This window comes from Pseudorca crassidens, chromosome 13, assembly GCF_039906515.1.
Source record: "Pseudorca crassidens isolate mPseCra1 chromosome 13, mPseCra1.hap1, whole genome shotgun sequence".
In the NCBI taxonomy this organism is placed as follows: Eukaryota; Metazoa; Chordata; class Mammalia; order Artiodactyla; family Delphinidae; genus Pseudorca; species Pseudorca crassidens.
In genome coordinates this window covers 36,989,011-37,012,106 of record NC_090308.1, presented here as the reverse complement: position 1 = coordinate 37,012,106, position 23,096 = coordinate 36,989,011, and the positions used below count along the sequence as shown (strand labels likewise).

At 35.6% G+C, this 23,096-nt stretch overlaps 1 protein-coding gene across 4 annotated transcripts in view; it reads left to right on the top strand.

Moving 5' to 3' along the window:
- The window catches only part of NKAIN2 (sodium/potassium transporting ATPase interacting 2), a 979,302-nt gene that overhangs the window by 523,606 nt on the left and 432,600 nt on the right, over positions 1-23,096 (top strand). For all 4 annotated transcript variants that reach the window (XR_010933719.1, XR_010933720.1, XR_010933721.1 and 1 more), the window contains one exon: positions 3,003-3,083. Coding sequence is in view for 1 of the 4 variants with exons in the window: in XM_067702200.1 (XP_067558301.1) it covers positions 3,003-3,083 (81 nt within the window). In the remaining 3 variants the exon portion in view is untranslated. The remainder of the gene's footprint in view (positions 1-3,002; positions 3,084-23,096) is intronic.

Here is a 23,096-nt window from a genome sequence, read left to right as displayed (position 1 = left end):
TAAGGGATAAAGTCTAGATTGCAAGTTCAACTAGGTGGAAAAATATTTTGCAAAAGTTAATGTAAAAAGTATATTGTTTTAGTATTCTAAGGAGATTAAAATGTGGGGATTACTGCCGTATTACTGAAACAAGGAGAGGGGATGATATAACATAATCATCGTAATAAAAGGTGATTTTACATTTGAGGAAACTAAAGAGTAGTGAGACTTGCATGTAGCCACAGAGCTCCTAAGTGATGCAAACTTTAGGTCCCAAGTTCTTAATCTCTATATGCAATTTATTTGCATGTGACCCATTATCTTACCTGTCTTTCCCTAAAATTATTAATTTTGGGGACTAAAGCATAATTTTTTCAGCTTCATGTTTTTAACCAAACTAAGTATAATTTACATTTACACATACACATAAATGCATAACTTAGTATGAGTGATATCTAAATTTATCTGGATGAAAATTCCAAATTCTTATTATATATTCAACATCTAATGAAATAGTGATTATGCCATGTGTACCCCATAGATGCAGATAATATTTTCAGCATTTTATCATCTGAAAATATAATTTCAGTTGCAAAATAGAAAAGCTATAGCTTTTCTATTAACATTCTTTAATGCCTCATCAGGAAACCTAACTACCAATGACAAACTTTCAGGAATATATAATATATGTTATACAGTGTGTTTCATCCACTCTTACCAAATATTTTACTTATCCTGCTACTTTGTTTTTTAGTAAATAGTGGTTACTTAGCTCTCCATTATAAATAAGGTAGGGAAAGTGTGTCACCAGGAACAAAGAACATGATCAAACACTTCAGTCGATCATGCTTTCATTCTTTCTTACACTCATATAAACCAAGTCAGAGGAACTTCAAGCATTTTTTTTTCTCACCTACTTATTCTTAAAGTGGGACCCAGCACTTCATTATATTTCTAAAACTAATATCCAAATCTGCAAAACAACCCAATAAGTCTAGATTTTAATATTTAAAAAATTTGTGAACAAGTTTCTACTTTATAATACAGACCAAATTTAGACATCTCATTAGATCTCTGCTCTAAAACTTAAGTTCCATGCCCCAGCCTGCTTAGCTTCCTGACCCTATTTCCAGTACGCAGCCTTCACTTCTCAAACCCCTTCTTTTGTGTTAGATCATATAGTTTTGCTCTTATTTTGTTCTCACTGAGCAGTGCACATATTCAACAGTTAGATGAATGCATCCCCCGGAAAACAGCTGAGTCAGTGTTTATTATATAAACTTATCATTTAGGGCTCTCAGTCCTCATACTACATGAATGATCATAGAATTCTCATAAGAACCAGATCTGGGATGGGTGGAAGGAGTTCTGCTTCTGAAAATAGTTAAGATTTTTTTCTGTATTGTTCCTCATTCATTGATTGACTTACAAAATATTTACTGAGTACCTGTTTTGTACAGAGTACTAAGTTAGCAACTTAGAGATATAAGCATTAATTGAAAGAGTCTTTTCTCTCAAGGAGCTTATCATTGTGCACTGGGGAAAATATGCAAATAATTAGATATAAGACATTTGGAATGAAATTCGAGCAAGCAAGATCTTATTGGAGCACAAGGCAGGGATACACCATTTCTAATTGGATATCACTCAAGAGATGATATTTATATTGACTTCTGAAGAAAAATAAAAAATTGATAGATGGTAAGAGGAGTACTTAGGGAAAGTAAAATTATTAAAATGAAAATTATTAAAAGATAAAATTATTTAAATGGCACAGAGGTGAGAAATAGCTTTCCATGTACATGGAGCAACAAGTAATCCAATGTGTCCATAATCCATAATGACTTGAAAGATGAACTGAAACGTGTGTCTGAAAAGATAACATGGTACAAGATCATGGAGGTCCTTGAACTATAAAATAAAGATTTTGGAACTCACCATATAAAGAATGGGAGCCATTGGTATTCATTTAGCAGAGAAATGACATTGTAGCCTCTTGTTCCATTTTTTTTAAGTTCACACCTGCTGCTTTCTTTGTTTACTTCAGCCTTCCACCATGGCCTTTCCAATCCCCCACACTGCTGTTTGGTAAAATCCATAAATTAGTTTGGTTCACCTCTTATGGAAGGTGTTTCACCTCTTCTGTTAGATGTTGCAGGACTACCTTTTCTCATCATAGTTTGCACACGTTTCCCATCTTCTTTCCTTGAGCTCAGACTGTATACACCCTTTTATGATTTTTGTGTAAGAATCTTCTCTTTTCTAATCTACCTCTTTCACTTGACTTGAATTCAGGGAGAATTTATCATTGGTCTTTGTATCCTCAGTGTCTTTCTAGCATGTTTCCTTCTAAGGACTTAATAAATTTTGGTTAACTGAATGCTCAGAACTGTGTCTTGGTAAGAAAATTTTGTCATTGATGAAGAAAGCACATTGCATAGACAACAGAATAAAATTAGAGATAATAACTAGATGGTCACTAAAGTGGGAGGTCATGAGAGGATAAAATAAGAAGGTGAAAGGATAAATGGAAAGAAGATGCCAAAGAGAGAAGCTGATTAGATGGGACAGAGGTATGAAAACTGATTTGAAGATGACCCTCGATAACTTGGGGAAAGGCTACATGTTATCAAACATTGGGTTGATCTTGTTAAAGGAAGATAAGAGCTCTCTTTTAAATGGGTTGTAGTTGATATATCTACTGGGGCATCATTTTTTCAGATATCTGGAAACCACAACCATTCCCTCTTAAAACAGAAATGTGGACTGATATTTCTTTTGTCTAAAAACCGAAAAAATTATCCCTAAGCAAGTTTGAGCTGTAATACTATAAGAGTCTATTACAGTGAGGAAAAAAATCCAACTAGAGATAAATGTACATCTCATCCTGTTTCTTAGAAAGAAAAAATATCTAGTATTTTCCACTAATCTTAAGATTTGGTGTTCAAAAGTTCAAGTTCTGTTTAAATCTTACTCAGTTGATTCAAAGTTAATTATGTTATTTCTCTCTTGCTTTTCTACAGTATGCTGTCTGGCTAGTCCTCTGGGTTACGTGGAATGTGTTTGTTATCTGCTTCTATTTGGAGGCTGGGGACCTCTCAAAGGTAATTTGCCATCTGATTTGCCTGAGTCATCAGTTGTGTGTTAACAAGCCTCTTCCTAAGTAAGGCAGAGTCTCACCCTGCTCTTGTCACTTAGATGCACCTCGAATGAAGGTAAATTGAAAGATGTCCTCATCTATCTCTCTGCATTTCTACCATCAAAGAAACATTTCAGTGTGTCACAAAAATGTCATTTTATTATTTTAAGCAAAACTAAATGAAATATTGATTATTATGGTGACCATACTGTGTACTTTTAAAACATTGACTTGTAAGAGATTTCTGAAGCAGAGTAGGAAGTTTTTCAGAGATAAAATCTTGAAGATTTTTGAAATCACTTAGTTGGCTTATTACTCTGCTAAAGACTTTCCTGATTGGACCCAAATAGCAATATAATAATTCAAATAATTAATGGGTTTTTGTTGAATAAAACTGTTACCAGAGGGATATAATTTATTACATAAATGAATAAAATAGACATTTTATTCTAAAATAATCTAGGAAGGACTTAAAATACTTACATTTTCATTTAGGTTTCTTTATTTTGTGCCGTCCTGTATGAGTTTCTGTATGTATGTGTGTTTGCGTATGTCTTGCTATTATATTTCTAACATAAATGCCTTACTATTGAAATAATGCAGTTTGTAGATCTCTAAAACCAACATCCTTCTTCTTTTGGAATGCAATTAACAGCAACTAAGTCAAATGAGATAATCCATTCAAAGTAGTAGTAAATCTTGCTTGAGACACTTGAGAGAGTTGTAAACTTGTACTTCTTCATATTAACTGTAAAAGATAGAGATTGTAAAATGTTCTTTTACCTCTCTATCCCTTAGATCAGAAAGACCCTGCAAAGATGTTGACATTTTTAAAACCCAGAGATGATAACCTGCTTTCAAAGGCTAAAAGAGCTAAAAAGTCTCCAGGAACTACCTTTGCAGGGCTATATATCTTGGTGGGCGGGGGATGGGGTGATGGTAATACACATTTATAATCTAGCATACAGGAGTTTCCCAAAGCACTCTGAGCATTTTAAAGTATGTTTATTTATTATTTAACTATGATATTGAGTATAAATAATCTTTTTTTCATTTTAACCATTTAATTTAATTTATTTATTTATTTTTTCATTTTAACCATTTTTTTTTAACATCTTTATTGGAGTATAATTGCTTTACAATGGTGTGTTAGTTTCTGCTTCACAACAAAATGAATCACTTATATATATACATATGTTCCCATATCTCTTCCCTCTTGCATCTCCCTCCCTCCCACCCTCCTATCCCACCCCTCCAGGCGGTCACAAAGCACCGAGCTGATCTCCCTGTGCTATGCGGCTGCTTTCCACTAGCTATCTACCTTACGTTTGGTAGTGTATATATGTCCATGCCTCTCTCTCACTTTGTCACAGCTTACCCTTCCCCCTCCCCATAGCCTCAAGTCCATTCTCTAGTAGGTCTGTGTCTTTATTCCTGTCTTACCCCTAGGTTCTTCATGACTTTTCTTCTTAAATTCCATATATATGTGTTAGCATACGATATTTGTCTCTCTCTTTCTGACTTACTTCACTCTGTATGACAGACTCTAGGTCTATCCACCTCATTACAAATAGCTCAATTTCGTTTCTTTTTACGGCTGAGTAATATTCCATTGTATATATGTGCCAAATCTTCTTTATCTATTCATCCGATGATGGACACTTAGGTTGTTTCCATCTCTGGGCTATTGTAAATAGAGCTGCAATGAACATTTTGGTACATGACTCTTTTTGAATTATGGTTCTCTCAGGGTATATGCCCAGTAGTGGGATTGCTGGGTCATATGGTAGTTCTATTTGTAGTTTTTTGAGGAACATCCATACTGTTCTCCACAGTGGCTGTATCAATTTACATTCCCACCAACAATGCAAGAGGGTTCCCTTTTCTCCACACCCTCTCCAGCATTTATTGTTTCTAGATTTTTTGATTATGGCCGTTCTGACTGGTGTGAGATGATATCTCATTGTAGTTTTGATTTGCATTTCTCTAATGATTAGTGATGTTGAGCATTCTTTCATGTGTTTGTTGGCAATCTGTATATCTTCTTTGGAGAAATGTCTATTTAGGTCTTCTGGCCATTTTTGGATTGGGTTATTTGTTTTTTTGTTATTAAGCTGCATGAGCTGCTTATAAATTTTGGAGATTAATCCTTTGTCAGTTGCTTCATTTGCAAATATTTTCTCCCATTCTGAGGGTTGTCTTTTGGTTTTGTTTATGGTTTCCTTTGCTGTGCAAAAGCTTTTAAGTTTCATTAGGTCCCATTTGTTTATTTTTGTTTTTATTTCCATTTCTCTAGGAGGTGGGTAAAAAGGATCTCGCTGTGATTTATGTCATAGAGTGTCCTGCCTATGTTTTCCTCTAAGAGTTGGATAGTTTCTCACCTTACATTTAGGTCTTTAATCCATTTTGAGATTATTTTTGTGTATGGTGTTAGGGAGTGATCGAATCTCATAGTTTTACATGTACCTGTCCAGTTTTCCCAGCACCACTTATTGAAGAGGCTGACCTTTCTCCACTGTACATTCCTGCCTCCTTTATCAAAGATAAGGTGACCATATGTGCATGGGTTTAATCTCTGGGCTTTCTCTCCTGTTCCATTGATCTATCTTTCTGTTTTTGTGCCAGTACCATACAGTCTTGATTACTGTAGCTTTGTAGTATAGTCTGAAGTCCGGGAGCCTGATTCCTCCAGCTCCGTTTTTCTTTCTCAAGATTGCTTTGGCTATTCGGGGTCTTTTGTGTTTCCATACAAATTGTGAAATTTTTTGTTCTAGTTCTGTGAAAAATGCCAGTGGTAGTTTGATAGGGATTGCATTGAATCTGTAGATTGCTTTCGGCAGTAGAGTCATTTCACAATGTTGATTCTTCCAATCCAAGAATATGGTATATCTCTCCATCTATTTGTATCATCTTTAATTTCTTTCATCAGTGTCTTATAATTTTCTGCATACAGGTCTTTTGTCTCCTTAGGTAGGTTTATTCCTAGATATTTTATTCTTTTTGTTGTAATGGTAAATGTGAGTGTTTTCTTGATTTCACTTCCAGATTTTTCATCATTGGTGTGTAGGAATGCCAGAGATTTCTGTGCATTAATTTTGTATCCTGCTACTTTACCAAATTCATTCATTAGCTCTAGTAGTTTTCTGGTAGCATCTTTAGGATTCTCTATGTATAGTATCATGTCATCTGCAAACAGTGACAGCTTTACTTCTTCTTTTCCGATTTGGATTCCTTTTATTTCCTTTTCTTCTCTGATTGCTGTGGCTAAAACTTCCAAAACTATGTTGAATAAGAGCGATGAGAGTGAGCAACCTTGTCTTATTCCTGATCTTAGTGGTAGTGCTTTCAGTTTTTCACCATTCAGGACGGTTTGCTGTGGGTTTGTCATATATGGCCTTTATTATGTTGAGAAAAGTTCCCTCTATGCCTACTTTCTGCAGGGTTTTTATCATAAATGGGTGTTGAATTTTGTCGAAAGCTTTCTCTGCATCTATTGAGATGATCGTATGGAGTATAAATAATGTTGACTTTTTTTTTTCAATTTCAAATGATGAAAGATAAAGTAAGAGGGTGACGTTATCATATGAAATAGACCCAAGGCTTCTGGAACCTGTAGTTTTATGAGCAGATTTTGGACAAGTCCTCATTGTGGCCCTCGGCAGTGTCTGCCCTGGTGGATGGCATTTCTGTATTCTTGCCGGTCATCATACTCCACACTCTCAGCAGCAGGCAGTCCTTTCCTGAACATGCCGTGACCAATGAAAAGGAATTGTTCAGGTGGCTCTAGGAAAGACACATCATTTTCTGCTTAAAGCTCACATTCCCAGGACTTGAATTCCTTACCCAATTTATATATCTCTGCTGTATAATCCACTTTGTTCAAAGAGATTCCTCACTAAAATGACTTTTAATGATATTTTCAATTTTAAATAATCACCTTAATAATTGGAGGACAGGTATTCAGTCATATTGGCTGAGTAAGATGATCGAGCAGATCAGAGTTTGTTTAATATTAAAAAAAAGAGGGAGAAATCTGAGCCAAGCTGGCTGCACAAATGTGTAATTTTTCTCACTGCTCCATGTGATGACTGCAGACACAAAATAAAGCTTGTGATCCCATGACCTTGGACATGGGCATTGAAACCATAACGAGGACACATCCTAAAACATTAGAGTTCAAGAGAGTTGCAACCCAAATGACTAAGAATTCTTCTAATGCACACAGGCAGGTAATGACTATCCCATGGCAGTGAAGCAGTTAATAATATTTCCTTTTCTTTTCATCTTACAAACAAAGGCTAGACTCTGCAGAGCACATGAAAATTTAATAATTTCCTTTTAACAAATAATCTAAAGGAAAACCATAAAGGGCAAAGTTATATTGTTATCTGTACTGGGATTTTCCTCCCTTTCCTGCTCAAAGGGTTTGAGAAAGGTATATTTATGCCATTTAATTCTTTAGCTTCTGCAACTGCCTCACATTCCTCAAGTATCAGAGTGCCAGAAATAAGCAATGGTGATTGAAAAATGTACAGATATATGAAAGCTCAAAAATGGGACTCTTGAAACTGCTGATAATACTTAGGTTACAGAATATAAACCACTTTTTTCCCTCACCTCACCCCAAAAAATAAACTAATTTGACCATAAGAATGGGTCAGTTTGTTTGAGGCTGAGGGACAAATATGGGAAACAGAATCAGGGAGGAAATTCTGTGGTCTTTATATACGTGAGAGAAGTAGGTTTGTTTCCATAAAACATTTTGTAAAGAATTGATTTCTTCATAATGAATATTGGCAAGAAATGATAAAAAGCAGTAAAATATTAAGGCAAACTTGAGTTACCCGTTAGAGTTTAGAATTTTTTGTTGTCCTTTTCCAGTGTCTTTTCTGCTTTTTCTGCTAAACTATCTGCCTGTACTTATGAGAGAAATAGATATTAGCATCATTAATGAAGCCAGTGTGTACCTTTGGGAATGAAACAGCTTAATTACAATAATATGGTACACAGGGCTGACCTGGTTGATATTCAGTTTTCTTTGTACCCATAATTGTATAGATAATATATTTTTTCATCAAAAATCCTGTGTAAATCCAGCATTATTATTACAATATTTATTAATATATTTTAATGATTATCCCCATGAGATTTAAGGAAAAATAAAACTAATCAACCAGAGAAATTTCTTTAAAATTTTATCTCAATGATATTAATAAAATATCGGGAATGTCATATAAATTAGCACATAATATGGTAGGAACAAATAAACATATACATTGCATAATAACTATTTCCACACTATTTATATTAATGCTTTAGATATTAGTGTTTTAACTAAATATCCTGAAACATCCTGCAGATTCTTACTTTCTGAGGTGATATTTTAATAGATGTTCTGTTAATGAAACAGAGATAACATTAGTTTGTAACCCAGAGTGTTTGCTGACTTTGTAGGCAGCTGCCTTTGAGCATTAAATGTGACCTTGACTATTGGATTAATAGTTTTGAGAATTCCTGATGTAAATAGTCTTACTGTGTTGTTGGATTATTCTGGTCAATTGTGATTTTCTTGCTCACATATCAAATAGAAATGCAAACTAATCCCAGGTATTAACTGAATTGAGTTATTTTGAAAAGAGAAGAGATCTGTTTGTTCTGTAATTAACTTCAAAGTGCACTGTTAGAAGGAAAACACATATAATATGGTAATTCACCTATTAGATTCATCACCTGGGAAAATAAAATTTATGAAATAGTTTTTGAATAGTTACACACAGGAAAAAAATTAGCGCTCTTCTGCTCTCTGCAAATAACTGTATTCTGTTGGGTGTGTTACAATTGTAATCTACTCTTAGCTGAAATTATATCCTAACACTTTTCTTTATATGACTATTTTGAGATCTCAGTTTCTACTTTCATAATTTATGGGCACCATTAGTGAATGATGCACCACCTATATTTAGAAATAAAATAATTAACTTACAGATCATAAAAGAGTAACCAAGGGATTATTTTACACTTAAAACAACCCAATTTGTTTATATACTAGGGATGCAGGTATATAACCCTTGGGCTTCATTATATTATCAGAAACTTATATTGTTAAACATACCCTAGAGCAATTAATTATACCTAATGAATGCTTTTAATAGTAATGTCTAGAAAGCTGTCACATTTTAATAATTTTGATAGTTGCTTCTGAGATCTAGATATACATTTTCATTTAAGAATGTGGTATGTAGAGCTTCCCCAGTGGCACAGTGGTTGAGAGTCCGCCTGCCGATGCAGGGGACACGGGTTCATGCCCCGGTCTGGGAAGATCCCACATGCAGCGGAGTGGCTGGGCCTGTGGGCCATGGCCACTGAGCGTCCGGAGCCTGTGCTCCGCAACGGGAGAGGCCACAACAGAGAGAGGCCCACGTACCACAAAAAAAAAAAAAAAAGAACGTGGTATGTAAAAAAGCTGTGTAAGAATGTGGCTTATTTATGAAGATGAAATAGGCAGTCTACCTGAAAAAGAATTCAGAGTAATGATAGTAAAGATGATGCAAAACCTTGGAAACAGAATGGAGAAAATACAAGAAACGTTTAACAAGGACTTAGGAGAACTAAAGAACAAACAAACAATGATGAACAACATAATAAATGAAATTGAAAATTCTCTAGAAGGAATCAATAGCAGAATAACTGAGGCAGAAGAACCGATAAGTGACCTGGAAGATAAAATAGTGGAAATAAATACTACAGAGCAGAATAAAGAAAAAAGAATGAAAAGAATTGAGGACAGTCTCAGAGACCTCTGGGACAACATCAAATCCACCAATGTTCAAATTATAAGGGTCCCAGAAGAAGAAGAGAAAAAGAAAGGGACCAAGAAAATATTTGAAGAGATTATAGTCGAAAACTTCCCTAATATGGAAAAGGAAATAGTCAGATCCAGGAAGCACAGAGTCCCATACAGGATAAATCCAAGGAGAAACACACCAAGACACATATTAATCAAACTACCAAAAATTAAATACAGAGAAAAAATATTAAAAGCAGCAAGGGAAAAGCAACAAATAACATACAATGGAATCCCCATAAGATTAACAGGTGATCTTTCAGCAGAAACTCTGCAAGCCAGAAAGGAGTGGCAAGACATATTTAAAGTGATGAAAGGGAGAACCTACAACCAAGATTAGTCTACCCAGCAAGGATCTCATTCAGATTCAATGGAGAAATTAAGACCTTTACAGACAAGCGAAAGTGAAAAGAATTTAGCACCACCAAACCAGCTTTACAACAAATGCTAAAGGAACTTCTCTAGGCAGGAAATATAACAGAAGGAAAAGACCTACAATAACAAACCAAAAACAATTAAGAAAATGGTAATAGGAACATACATATCAATAATTACCTTAAATGTAAATGGGTTAAATGCTCCCACCAAAAGACATAGACTGGCTGAATGGATACAAAAACAAAACCCATATATATGCTGTCTACGACCCACTTCAGACCTAGGGACACATACAGACTGAAAGTGAGGGGATGGAAAAAGATATTCCATGCAAATGGAAATCAAAAGAAAGCTAGAGTAGCAATTCTCATATCAGGCAAGATACACTTTAAAATAAAGACTATTACAAGAGACAAAGAAGGACACTACATAATGATCAAGGGCTCAATCCAAGAAGATATAACAATTGTAAATATTTATGCACCCAACATAGGAGCACATCAATACATAAGGCAAATGCTAACAGCCATAAAAGGGGAAATCAACAGTAACACAATCGTAGTAGGGGACTTTAACACCCCACTTTCACCAATGGATAGATCATCCAAAATGAAAATAAGTAAGGAAACACAAACTTTAAATGATACATTAAATAAGATGGACTTAATTGATATTTATATGACATTCCATCCAAAAATGACAGAATAGACTTTCTTCTCAAGTGTTCATGGAACATTCTCCAGGATACATCATATCTTGGTCACAAATCAAGCCTTGGTAAATTTAAGAAAATTGAAATCATATCAAGTATCTTTTCCCACCACAATGCTGTGAGACTACATATCAATTACAGGAAAAAAATCTGTAAAAAACACAAATACATGGAGCCTAAACAGTACACTACTAAATAACCAAGAGGTCACTGAGGAAATCAAAGAGGAAATCAAGAAATACCTAGAAACAAATGACATGGAAAACATGATGACCCAAAACCTATGGGATGCAGCAAAACCAGTTCTAAGAGGGAAGTTTATAGCAATACAATCCTACCTCAGGAAACAAGAAACATCTCAAATAAACTATCTAAACTTACACTTAAAGCAATTAGAGAAAGTAGAACAAAAAAAACCCCGAAGTTAGCAGAAGGAAAGAAATCAGAAAGATCAGATAAGAAATAAATGAAAAAGAAATGCAGGAAACAATAGCAAAGATCAATAAAACTAAAATCTGGTTCTTTGGGAAGATAAACAAAATTGATAAACCATTAGCCAGACTCATCAAGAAAAAAAGGAAGAAGACTCAAATCAATAGAATTAGAAATGAAAAAGGAGAAGTAACAACTGACACCACAGAAATACAAAGGATCATGAGAGATTACTACAAGCAACTATATACCAATAAAATGGACAACCTGGAAGAAATGGACAACTTCTTAGTAAAACACAACCTTCCAAAACTGAACCAGGAAGAAATAGAGAATATAAGCAGACCAATCACAAGCACTGAAATTAAGACTGATTAAAAATCTTCCAAAAAACAAAAGCCCAGGACCAGATGGCTTCACAGATGAATTCTATCAAACATTTAGAGAAGAGCTAACACCTATCCTTCTCAAACTCTTCCAAAATATAGCAGAGGGAGGAACATTTTTCACAGAGCTAGAACAAAGAATTTCACAATTTGTGTGGAAATACAAAAGACCCCGAAGAGCCAAAGCACTCTTGAGAAAGAAAGGTGGAGCTGGAGGAATCAGGCTCCCTGACTTCAGACTATGCTACAAAGCTACAGTAATGAAGACAGTATGGTACTGGTGCAAAAATAGAAATATAGATCAATGGAACAGGATAGAAACCCCAGAGATTTACACATGCGTATATGGTCACCTTGTCTTTGATAAAAGAGGCAAGAATACACAGTGGAGAAAAGACAACCTCTTCAATAAGTGGTGCTGGGAAAACTGGATAGCTATATTTAAAAGAATGAAATTAGAACACTCCCTAACACCATACACAAAAATAAGCTCACAGTGGATTAAAGACCTAAATGTAAGGCCAGATACTATACAACTCTTAGAGGAAAACATAGGCAGGACACTCTATGACATAAATCACAGCAAGATCCTTTTTGACCCACCTCCTAGAGAAATGGAAATAAAAACAAAAATAAATGGGACCTAATGAAACTTAAGAGCTTTAACACAGCAAAGGAAACCATAAACAAGACGAAAAGATGACCCTCAGAATGGGAGAAAATATTTGCAAACGAAGCAACTGACAGAGGATTAATCTCCAAAATATACAAGCAGCTCATGCAGCTCAATATCCAAAAAACAACCCAATCTAAAAATGGGCAGAAGACCTAAATAGACATTTCTCCAAAGAAGATATACAGATTGCCAACAAACAAATGAAAGGATGCTCAACATCACTAATCATTAGAGCAATGCAAATCAAAACTACAATGAGGTATCACCTCACACCAGTAAGAATGGCCATCATCAAGAAATCTACAAACAATAAATGCTGGAGAGACTGTGGAGAAAAGGGAACCTTCTTGCACAAATGCTGGGAATGTAAACTGATACCGCCACTATGGAGGTTCCTTAAAAATCTAAAAATAGAACTACCGTATGACCCAATAATCCCACTACTGGACATATACCCTGAGAAAACCATAATTCAAAAAGAGTCATGTACCACAATTATCATTGCAGGTCTATTTACAATAGCCAGGACATGGAAGCAACCTAAGTGTCCATCAACAGATGAATGGATGAAGAAGATATGGCACATATATACGAGGGGATATAAAAAGAAATGAAATTGAGTTATTTGTAATGAGGTGGATGGACCTAGAGTCTGTCATATAGAGTGAAGTAAGTCAGAAAGAGAAAAACAAATACCATATGCTAACACATATATATGAAATCTTAAAAAAAAAAAAAAGGTCCTGAAAAACCTAGGGACAGGAATAAAGATGCAGACATAGATAATGGCCTTGAGGACACGTGGAGGGGGAAGGGTAAACTGAGACGAAGTGAGACAGTGGCATGGACATATATACACCACCAAATGTAAAATAGATAGCTAATAGGAAGTAGTCACATAGCACAGGGAGATCAGCTCAGTGCTTTATGACCACCTAGAGGGATGGGATAAGGAGGATGGGGGGGAGATGCAAGAGGGAGGAGATATGGGGATATATGTATATGTATAGGTGATTCACTTTGTTTTAAAGCAGAAACTAACACACCATTGTAAAGCAATTATACTCCAGTAAACATGTTTAAAAAAATTTGGCTTATTTAAGCTTTGAGAAATAAAATTGCTCTTGTAAACAAAAGAGACAGGAAGAGGATAAAACCTGTCATACAATGTAGGCAAATGGGCAGAAATCCTTGAAACCATTTTCAAGTGCTGTGTGAAAAAATGTAGTATTACAACAATCCCAGTTTTATTCCTTTTATTTAAAAAATGAATTATTCATTTAAAAAGGTATCTGATATTTGGATATTTTCAGCTCAGCGAAATTAATGTTTGTATCAAAATTTTCTTTTATGATTTTATATGAAAAAAGGTGGTATGGAGAGACATCTCTTATAATCATTTTTAACTTGAATTAATGGTGCTCTTCAAAAAGTAAAGAAATCTGTACAATTATTAATAAACAAAGAATACCTCTGATAATAGATTTAAGACTAAATTTAACAAATAATCAAGAGGATAATTGATTGGATTCATATTTTTTTGTTTCTTATTGTAAAATGCATATAGTCTAAGAAAACTTCAATTAACTGTCATTAAATGAATTAGGAAAAAAAATTATTTCTCAAACCTTCAAAGATTTTGCTTTTGGATGTAGGATAAATGTCCTACATGTTATTAAGAATTAAATATAATGTAATTTTCCTCCAAAATAGAAATGAACCAACCTTTTGTAATTTGGTCAAACTGTAATTGCCTCTGTTCTCTTTTTTCCTTTAATAGTGCAGTGAATTAAACTGCTTATTTTCTTCTTCAGTTCTCTTTTGTTTGCTTACTTGTTCCACTTCGTTTTAAGGCCCCTAAAGTGATGAGTCGGATCTTTGGACCTTTCTACTTCTCTGTTTACATTCTTTCACTTGAAAATGCAGTTCACTGTCATAATTTAAGCTATCATCTCTACACATGTCTGCCAGATCTATATCTATATCTTCAGTCCTGACCTTGTTGCTAAGCTAAAGTCCCACATCTCCAACTTTCTGCTTGTGTCATGTCAATTCCATTGACACCTTAAATGCAACATGTCCAAAAGGATTTATCATCCACAAAGAATCCAACTTCCTTAATTCACTTCTTACTCAGAAAAGGAAAAAAAGGGCAAAGTTTATTGCAAAATATGAATAAAAGAGGAAAAGAATTGTTCTGTGTTGGGGGAGGCTACAGAAATCTTTATAGATTGACCATGAGATGAAGCAGGAAATGCATATTTTTTATTATTTATAGTTTGTGTGTGTATTGTAAACCTTGCACTCTAACAAATGAAAAATAGTAGAGAGTGATACTTTGGAAATGTAAATGCCCCAAAGAGATGAGCTGACCTTTAGAAGATGCTGTACTCTGGGGGCAATTGCTAATTCTGGTTAGGGAAGGAGGCTATGAATCCAGGTTTTAAACCCATAGAAGGCTATTTCTGGGCTTTGTATAAATCAGCGTAGTTTTAAGGGAGAGGGCCTCAGGCAGATGGACAAATTTCTTCTTAGGGCATTTGATGAATTCTTTATAAGGCTAAAGGAATAAATGGACAGACAGAAAAGCAGAGTTAAGTTGTTTGGCAGTCTTACAAAATGGAGACTGAAGATAGGAGAGGGGCTCTGCAGAATAAACTCAAGTTATAGTTGAGAAACATGGAGAACAAGCCAGGGTCAAGAGAGACACACTAAACATTATGGGGACTAAAATCCAGGCTCAGTTCAGCACAGTCCTTGATTGAAATAAGCTGATCAGCTACCACTTTATCTGTCTAGTTTAGGGAAAGGGAAAATATTTTACTAGAAAGATAGCATTATCTTATACCGTTTATTTATATGCATATCAGGCAATTGAAAATTCCTCCACATGCTAAAAGAGAGGACCTCATTGCTGAAAGTGAAGGAAAAAATAGACAATTGAAACAGACCAACAGATAATTCAGATATTGTAATTACCTGATAAGAGGACTTAAAATGTTAAAGAAAATAATGGGAAAAACTGGAGATAATAGACTGAAAGATGAAGAATTTACCCTAAAAGGGTTAGGATCTATATAAAGAATCAAATGGAAATTCTAGAACTGAAAATTATAACATTTAAAAGTAAGAACACATTAGGTGTGTTTGATAGTAGATTTAAAAGAGTAGAAGACAAGATTGGTGAACTGGAGGGTGATGGGTCAATAGCAAATACCCAAAGTGAAGCACCGAGAGAGTTTGACAAAAACAAAAAGAAAAGAATACAAATATTAAAAGGATGTCAGAAACATATGGGGCTCAGCTAAGATGCAATATATAAATAATTGAATTGCCAGGAAAAAGCTAGAATTGGACAGAAGCAATATCTGAAGTGATAGAGTATTTTCAAAACTGGTTAAATACATCAACCCACAGATTCAAGAAGACTTTCAGATCTCAACTGGAAAAAATACCAAGAACACCACATCCAAATATAGAATAGTAGCACTGTTGAAAATTAAAATCCAAGGGAAAAAAAAAAAGCCACCAAAGATAAAAGACTCATTACCTTCAAAGGAACAGATAAAAGACTGACAATTGACCTTTCAACAGGAGGAGTGACTCTAGAAGGCAATTGAATGGCACCTTTAATGTGCTTTAAAAGTGACAACCTAGAATTCCATAACTTGCAAAAATATTCTTCAACAATAAAGGCGAAATAAAACATTTTCACTCAACAAGAACTAAAATAATTCATTAGTAGCAAACATACACTAACAAATTCCTAACTGATGACATTTTTGTCTGTTCATCATCCATACTTTGCTTTTATGGATTAGATTACCCAGAACCTTTAAACAGAGCACAAAGAAGGTTCCTGGTTTCTGGCTTCCTTTTAGCAGGGATCCCATTGTAGATTGTGATATGTGTGCATATGAAGATTTATTACTTAACACTGACTCTAACCAAGGTATCAAGTAAAGCAAAAAATTGGATTACCCAGAGCTCTGGGGAGAATTTATGCTTAAATTCATATTTTAATACTCAAATCATATATATTCTTCATTTGTGTGACAAAATTCTTTCCAGAAACCTTCCCATACCTTTGTCCGTGGTGGAGTTTACTAGACCATGAATGGCCATGCCTCTAATTTTACTTTATTTGCATACATTTTAAAAATTAAGATTGAATTTCCAGAAGCCGAGGATCCTTATTCCCAGGGTAGCAAAATTCTTATATGCTCCATGAAGCTGTCATTGAGAGCCACAAAGATATCTGAGAATTCTCACTTGGATTTATGCCTTCTTTACTCTTGTGGCTAAAACAATGTAAACCATTTCACAATTTTGCTCTTTTCTCTAATATTTGAGTTGCTTTCTCTTTCTCTGCAAGAACTAGATGGCTCTAGTAAATTAGCTGCTCTAATTTGTACTCTCTTACTTTGATGATTTTCCCTCTTGCTGATTTCCCCCTTCAGATGCCCCTGTGGGTGTCAAGAATCCCATGCTTTATTTTATGGGGCTTAAAAGTGTCTCGGGTATTGAAACGAGGACCTTCCACATAGTGGAATCTCCGTGAGCATAAACAAAGTCTTGGGGCATGAGCAAACATTATTTCTGCTGGATGATTCACAGGCATCATGCATGTAAAATATTGGTAGAAGGTCTTCCCACAGATCAATGAAAATAGTCAACCTGAGCTCCCTAGAAGAGCAGAATGGTCTCCAGGTATTGACTCCCCTGGGTCTCCATTGCTGCTGGCAGAGTTCACTGTGACATCCTCAGAATGCTGACTCAGGTGCTCTCCACATTGGCGAAGATCTGCTACTCATTCAAAGACACACACTGTTTTATGACTGCAGCATCTCCGACTCTATTTTCTCTAGCTTTGGGCTTATACAGTCTTATATGCTCTCTTTCTAATTTCTAATTAAGAAATACACTATGTGCAGTTTTCCTTACCCCGTGTTTGTTCAGTTAACCTTTTATTTTCTCATTAATCAAAAGCTTTGGTTTCAAAGCTATTATTTCTGATATGGAAGTCAAAAAAAAATTAAGCACTAACTACTTTTTTCTTTTTGCATTCCTATTAAAACAATGGTAATTCTCTTTGAAGCAAGAAGGATGTCCCTGACTCACTAGGTAAAGTCTGCAAAAGTTAAGTGTGAAAAATAAAAGCACAGAGATTAATATTTCAAGAGAGTATCCTGCTGGAAATAAAAGAAAGAAGATACAAACGCGGTCTAAGCCAGTGCCATCCTGTTTTCAAAGCCTAGTCAGAAATCATTCTAGAACAGCAATTTTTATTCTATGCCAAATTAAAGCAGCTATACTTTTTATAGGTTTATTATTCACAGAGCCATGTAAAGAATGAAAGACTATGTTTCCATTAAGAGTTCCATGGCTTTAAATATAGAAATATTGGAATTTTTGATAAAAACAATGAAAACCACTATATATTTTTTAAAAACCTTGAAATAATTTGTCTAGATTACAGTGATTTCATATTAAGTGGGCTCTTAGATCCTGAAATATTGGCAAAATTTACTTGAGAATTATGTCCAATTCAGCATGGTACACCCCAGCCCCTCATGTATTCTCAGTCTGTGAGAACCTTATCAAAATCCCCCTCTTTACTGTGAACCATCATCCTAACATGACCCCTGGAACTCATTTGACACCTAAATTGGGATTGGCAGTTGCCAAATTAGCTTTGGAGGGCAGAATGTCAATCTCTTTGTCTGAGAATTCACTCAGAGATAATTGAGGCTTTGATGAACTGTGGGAAATTATATAAAGATACAACTCAGAGGATATTATATGGTGAAATAAATCAATTTTTTCTGCTTCTAGCATCCAGGGTTATTTGGCCAGAGAGAGCAAATAAGTGACTATATTCCATGCTTTTCATATGGTAACAAACCTCCTCTATTCTGTCCTATAGTTAAAATTTACATGGAAAATGCAGTTGAAGTAGTAGTTCAGTTCACTATAGGTAACCAGGGAGCAATGTTTAGTAAATACTGTTATTAAATGTAAAGCAATACAAAGAAAACTAGACTATTTAAATCTCTTTCCTGATTGAGAACTGCATGAAGAAATTTTGAAGTTGCTTTTCATTCCAACATAGCACTCAAAGTGCTACTTCCCCTCCTCCTCTTTAAAGATTTGTTTCCAACATTTAAAAAAGCAAAATGTGTACACAGCCTGATGCATCCAGAAAAGCAGCTTAGAAGGGTAAAAAGAAGAGGATGACTCACTAATAAACAGCCATTTATAGAATTATAATCACTTTTTTCTTCCCTTCATTAGCACATGTAACCTGCTAGAGGAATGAGTCTGATGGTAATTGTAGGACTCTAGGGTTTTCACACTCATAGTAGTGTAATATATAAAACTGAAGTAATTAGGAGATATTTCAAAAAATGTCATTTTTTTCATAGGCATTTTATAAAAACTAGGCATTTTGTCGTGAAGTAGCTGCATTGATACCATAGGGACACTCTGTCCCTTTTCCACTCTGCCAGAAAAATCTCTAGTGACAGGTCCTCAAATCTTTTATTTGAATCACAAGTGAGAATGAGTTTGGTGCTCTCAATTAGTCCCAAGAGCGGAACCAATATCACACAATTTGGCATACACTGCAATTGCTCCTGAAGAGAGCTGTAGCTAGCCAGCCACTCCGAGGGGCTGAGGCCCTCCTCGGGGTGTGCCTGGTACACCAGATTCATCAGGCAGCCTGCAAAATGGATGGACTTGAGCTTTTGCACTCCGATTTTATGAGCACTAAAATTAATCCATTAAGCATTTTGTACATCCAGACCCCCTACTACTCACCTTTTAACACATTTATATAGTACGTTAACTGTGGCGTCATAGTGTGAGGCATAATGAGTCCAATTCTTGTTCTTTGCTTCCTGTTTCCTTCTTCTCAATAAAAAAAAAAAAAGCTGCGTTTAATATTGCCAAATAACCAAATAATTAGTACTGCTGGGTATTTTTTTCTCTTGTTATTCTTCATAAAATGTAAAGCCAGAAGCACAGTTTCGAAAACAAAGATAGCTTAATTTTATCTAATAGACACAACGAATGTGAACAAACAGTGTTAAAACCATAAAGTATTAATTGCTTATGAAATAATAAGAAAAGAGTATTTCACTGCAGTCTTCTAACCCTAGAAAGATGGGTCCTCAGTCTGTGACTAATTCCATTGTTTATTAAGAATTCAAGTTGTAACAGTTTTATGGGTTTCTTTTAGAAAAGTGAGAAAGGAAAAAAACACGTCATAAATGTGATTTATCAGGGTTATAACATTTTCCAGGTTTAGATCACTTTCCTGGTTATAAGCATTTTATTTTCTGAATTATTCCATCCTCTTGAGTATTGCATAAGATCAAATTTCTCTACAGGGGCACAAGTGACATGATCCATTTGGAAAATGTTATCAAATAGTCAAGCTAAAATACAAATGGAACACAAACCCTAGTATTTTCGCTGATAACTATGGAATTACTAAATCTGAAGACATATTGAAAAAGGAGGGGAAGAAAATAATTGCATATTCAGAAAAAAGGAGAAACTGGAATTTATTTGTACTGACAAAGTAATGTAAATGATTATATAAAGTATTATTAATGAAAGAAATTTGGAATTTCATATTCTCACAGTACTTTGTAATCTAAATCATTGTTTGACCATATTTCAACCAACTTTCAAGTTACATTCTCCCAGAATGTGTTAGAAGCAAAAACAACATGAAAAGACAAGACTTGGAGCAGCATATGCAAGCAGTCTGTCTGTGACATCTCTCACCCCTCAGATCTCCAGGGTCTGTTGGATCTGCGATTATTTTTCCTGCAGCTCTCCACTTACTGGAGAGGTACCCTTCCCAGAGAGAGGAAAGCCAGTCTTTCAAACTTTCTAGAATGGCTGTCCTCAGGATTTTTAATGATTTTTTTTTTCGCTTCTCTAAATTGCTAAACTGCCTTAAAAGAGAGGAACCTCAAGTTTACTTCAAGCTGAAATGAGGAAAACACACATATACATTTTGGAAAATGTTAAAAAAAATATATGCTAATATGAATAAAAACAAATCCCCATATGTAGTGACTTTACATTAATTTTTTTCTCTATCTTCAGAGTATAACCTCAATTTATGTGTCAAAATTTCACACATCTAAATCACTGGCAAATATTATTATTTATCATTATTCTAATTTTTTCAGTTTTTAATTTCTATATCTTAAAATAATAGCGAGTACATGGAAGTAATCTAAGTGTCCATCAACAGATGAATGGATAAAGAAGATGTGACACATATATACAATGGAATATTACTCAGCCATAAAAAGAAACGAAATTGAGTTGTTTGTAGTGAGATGGATGAGCCTAGAGTCTGTCATACAGAGTGAAGTAAGTCAGAAAGAGAAAAACAAATACCATATGCTAGCACATATGTATGGAATAAAAAAAAATGGTTCTGAAGAACCTACGGGCAAGATTGGTTCAAGATGGTGGAGTAGAAGGACATGCTCTCACTCCTTCTTTCGAGAACACCGGAATCACAACTAACTGCTGAACAGTCATCGACAGGAAGACACTGGAACGCAACAAAAAATATACCCCACATGCAAAGGCAATGGAGAAGCTGCAATGAGACAGTAGGAGGGGCACAATCACAATAAAACCAAATACTGTAACTGCTGGGTTGATGACTCACAAACAGGAAAACACTTATACCACAGAAATCCACCCACTGGAGTGAAGGTTCTGAGCCCCACATCAGGCTTCCAAACCTGGGGGTCCGGCAACGGGAGGAGGAATTCCTAGATAATCAGACTTTGAAGCCTAGCAGGATTTGATAGCAGGATTTCGACAGGACTGGGGGAAACAGAGACTCCACTCTTGGAGGGCACACACAAAGTAGTGTGCACATTGGGACCCAGGGAAAGGAGCAGTGACCCCATAGGAAACTGAACCAGACATACCTGCTAGTGTTAGAGGGTCTCCTGCAGAGGTGGGAGGTGGCTGTGCCTCATCGTGAGGACAAGGACACTGGCAGCAGAAGTTATGGGAAGTACTCCTTGTCATGAGCCCTCCCAAAGTCCACCATTAGCCCCAACAAAGAGCCCAGGTAGGATCCGGTGTTGGGTCGCCTCAGGCCAAACAACCAACAGGGAGGGAACCCAGCCCCACCCATCAGCAAACAAGCGGATTAAAGTTTTACTGAGCTCTGCCCACCAGAGCAACAGCCAGCTCTACCCACCACAAGTCCCTCCCATCAGAAAACTTCCACAAGGCTCTTAGATAGCCTCATCCACCAGAAGGCAGAGAGGAGAAGCAAGAATAACTACAATCCTGCAGCCTGTGGAACAAAAACCACATTCACAGAAAGATAGACAAGATGAAAAGGCAGAGGGCTATGTACCAGATGAAGGAACAAGATAAAACCCCAGAAAAACAACTAAATGATATGGTGATAGGCAATCTTCCAGAAAAAGAATTCAGAATAATGGTAGTGAAGATGACCCAGGACCTCGGAAAAAGAATGGAGGCAAAGATCGAGAAGATGCAAGACATGTTTAACAAAGATCTAGAAGAACTAAAGAACAAACAAACAGAGATGAACAATACACTAACTGAAATGAAAAATACACTAGAAGGAATCAATAGCAGAATAACTGAGGCAGAAGAACAGGAAGACAGAATGGTAGAATTCACTGCTGTGGGACAGAATAAAGAAAAAAGAATGAAAGGAAATGAAGACAGCCTAAGAGACCTCCAGGACAACATTAAATGCAACAACATTCACATTATAGGGGTCTCAGAAGGAGAAGAGAGAGAGAAAGGACCAGAGAAAATATTTGAAGAGATTATAGTTGAAAACTTCCCTAACATGGGAAAGGAAATAGCCACCCAAGTCCAGGAAGAGCAGAGAGTCCCATACAGGATAAACCCAAGGAGAAACATGCCAAGACATATAGTAATCAAATTGGCAAAAATTAAAGACAAAGAAAAATTATTGAAAGCAGCAAGGGAAAAATAACATACAATGGAACTCCCATAAGGTTAACAGCTGATTTCTCAGCAGAAACTCTGCAAGCCAGAAGGGAGTGGCATAATATACTTAAAGTGATGAAAGAGAATAACCTACAATCAATATTACTCTACCCAGCAAGGATCACATTCAGCTTCGATGGAGAAATCAAAAGCTTTACAGACAAGCAAAAGCTAAGAGAATTCAGCACCACCAAACCAGCTCTACAACAAATGTTAAAGGAACTTCTCTAAGTGGGAAACAGAAGAGAAGAAAAGGACCTACAAAAACAAACTCAAAACAATTAAGAAAATGGTCATAGGAACATACATATCGATAACTACCTTAAACGTGAAAGGATTAAATGCTCCAACCAAAAGACACAGGCTTGCTGAATGGATACAAAAACAAGAACCATATATATACTGTCTACAAGAGACCCACTTCAGACCTAGGGACACATACAGACTGAAAGTGAGGCGATGAAAAGATATTCCATGTAAACGGAAATCAAAAGAAATCTGGAGTAGCA